General features: G+C 40.0%; 1 protein-coding gene across 1 annotated transcript; it reads right to left on the bottom strand.

Moving 5' to 3' along the window:
* Window positions 1-498: 498 nt before the first annotated feature.
* Window positions 499-2388, bottom strand: LOC119077178. The gene is made up of 2 exons (XM_037184360.1): window positions 1634-2388; window positions 499-1575 (listed from the first exon to the last, which is right to left on the bottom strand). Exons 1-2 carry the CDS (start codon window positions 2090-2092, stop codon window positions 499-501), a joined length of 1536 nt encoding a protein of 511 aa, XP_037040255.1. The 5' UTR covers window positions 2093-2388.
* Between the last annotated feature and the right edge of the window lie 359 nt (window positions 2389-2747).

Genomic DNA, 2747 nt, shown 5'->3' with positions numbered 1-2747 from the left:
GTCATTTCAGAAAACGTGATGTTGTGTTATTTCAACGAAAAATCGAAGATTATGAAGTCTTCAACTGTTTGGAGCGAGTATTCGAAGCTGAAATGCATGATATACAAGGAACGACGCGTCGATATCAGCAAATTTCATGGACTACTACGCTAGAAAGAGTTGATTTCCGTCATTTAGTTGCAAAAATACATGTGCGAGAAAATACATTTTTGCAACTAAATGACGGAAATCAACTGTTTCTAGCGTAGTAGTCGATAGCATAAGAGTCCACTTTTTTTAACAATGCGACAGATGTGCGAGAAAAGAGTTTGTCGTCCGACAGGTGTGCGAGAAATTTATTTTCTCGCACTGTTTTTGTGAACATTGATCAATGGAACAAGGCAATAAGAGTAGTCGACAAGTCAGTTTCAATATTCATTCATTTAATGAAATTCCAGTATTGCATTATAATATCTCGAATATTACAAAATTAACAGGCGAAAGTTAAGTAAATGATCCTTAAAAAGGCTTGCCGTGAAACGTACGATAAAAATTGAATGTACAATTGTTGAATTCAGATTTTGTAAAATTTGGAAGGACAGGCGTTTCAGGAGCATCCGAAGAATCTGCACCAGCAGATGCGCTCTCAATTATTGTAATTGATTGTGACATTGTACGGCTGGTATTGCCGGTCGTATCGGAATCGGATGCAGTTCCGATCATCCGAATTTGTTTTGAAGCGAAACTAGCACCATGTGCATCCTCTCGATCAATATTTTCGATGAGCGCAGCAGAAATACCGTCACTTAAACCGGTGATGTTGAGATTAATTTCTTTGGGAGCTGAATCACCCAAATTAGCGACAACGTCATGAGAAGTGGTACTTGTAGATGGAAAAACGGTGTTGCTTGCAGATGGAATAGCGGTGGTGCTTGTAGATGGAAAAACGGTGTTGCTTGCAGATGGAATAGCGGTGGTGCTTGTAGATGGAATAGCGGTGTTGCTTGTAGATGGAATAGCGGTGTTGCTTGTAGATGGAATAGCACTCATCGCATTGCTCGACGAAGAACGTTGAAAAGGTACACCTCCGAAAATTTGTGCAGAAATTTTGCGTTTGCTTGTTGCAGATGACTGCACATATCCGGCTGCAACTTTGTCCGATCGCCAACCAAACTGTCGTTTAATGACATAAAGATCCGCACCAGCATCAGCCAACAATGTAGCTGAACTCCGTCGAAAACAATGTCCTGTGTACAAAGCTGGTGCATCCAAACCGCAAAACGTAGCAATTCGTTTGGGTATCGCCCCAACGGTATTGATGCCAACTGCCTGAGTTGTACACTGCCCATTCCGGTAACACACAAAGAATCGATCATGAGGCGTATGTGACTTTCGTAACAACATGTATTTTCGCACGATGCCCAATAAATTGTATCTCAAACCGCCTTCTGTGATAGCGAAATCTCTTGGATCGTAGTTTTTTGTGTCCCCGATGTAAACATGCAAGTAGTCACCGCGATCAACAACATCTTTCACCGACATTTTTGCCAATTCAGCCCGACGACATCCTCCACCGATACCGATAATTAATGCCGCCTGTGATATAAACACCAATAAGCTGTCGTTCATTAATCGAAAAACATTAAAATTTTACCTTCATCATTAAAAATTTATCGTCATCTGCCTCCATGATGAACTTGTTGAAATCGTCGCCCGTCAAAATGCTCGATTTTTTCGCAACATGGCCGACACCGTTTCGTTTCAGAAATGCAATGAGTCCATGAAATTTGCTGATATCGACGCGTCGTTCCTTGTATATCATGCATTTCAGCTTCGAATACTCGCTCCAAACAGTTGAAGACTTCATAATCTTCGATTTTTCGTTGAAATAACACAACATCACGTTTTCTGAAATGACTTTCACTCTTTTTTCTTCACACCAACCACAAAACTTTTTGTACACCTTTTCATAATTCAATTTGGATTTTTTCGGCAAAGTTTTTTCAATAGCCTCTGCGGCCGACCGCTCAATATCTGAGCATTCCGATTCATCGCTGAATGCAATATCTGCATCAATTATTATTTGATTATTTTCGCTGTTGCTGTCCGCCATGACTCACACCTCGCGTCGTTTGATTTACACTGAAATAAAACGACGTTGTCGCAGCTACAACGCCGTCAGCATAAAATAAAGGATTGCTGCGATCGGAATAGTGTAAAATGATTATATCACATTATGGTCGAGTTGTGGTTCAAGTGAAAATTATTATAAAACGACAAAATGTTCCAAATAAATTAATCATTTCGCTTAGAAAGAGTTGATTTCCGTCATCTGTTGCAAAAAACGTTGTTCCTAACACGGTAGATATGCCGGTATTTTCTCGCACACGATGTCTTCTCGACCTCGGCTTCGCCTCGGGTCGAGAATCGACATCTAGTGCGAGAAAATACCTTCATATCTACCTTGTTAGGAAAATAACTATTACCGTTTTGCTGATCGTTTTTGGTTACGAAAAAAATCAAAGTTTAAACCAAATTGACGAAACTTTGATGAATTTGCGCCAGCTCAAAAAAATTCACAAAATTAAATCCTCGCGGCTTCGACGTTTTTTTAGTGCCAAAATATTTATTTTACCATGCAATCCACGAAGCTTTACAATTTTTGCAAAAAAACCACCCTAATGTCCACTCACAACAACCTCCAATCGTTTGCCGGAACTCGCTCGGTAAACGTTCCTTAACAAAATTTGCGTTATCTAGTACACTAA

This window comes from Bradysia coprophila, unplaced genomic scaffold (genome assembly GCF_014529535.1).
Source record: "Bradysia coprophila strain Holo2 unplaced genomic scaffold, BU_Bcop_v1 contig_232, whole genome shotgun sequence".
Classification (NCBI taxonomy): domain Eukaryota; kingdom Metazoa; phylum Arthropoda; class Insecta; order Diptera; family Sciaridae; genus Bradysia; species Bradysia coprophila.
Note: the sequence above shows the minus strand (reverse complement) of the source record. Positions and strands in the feature narration are given on the sequence as shown.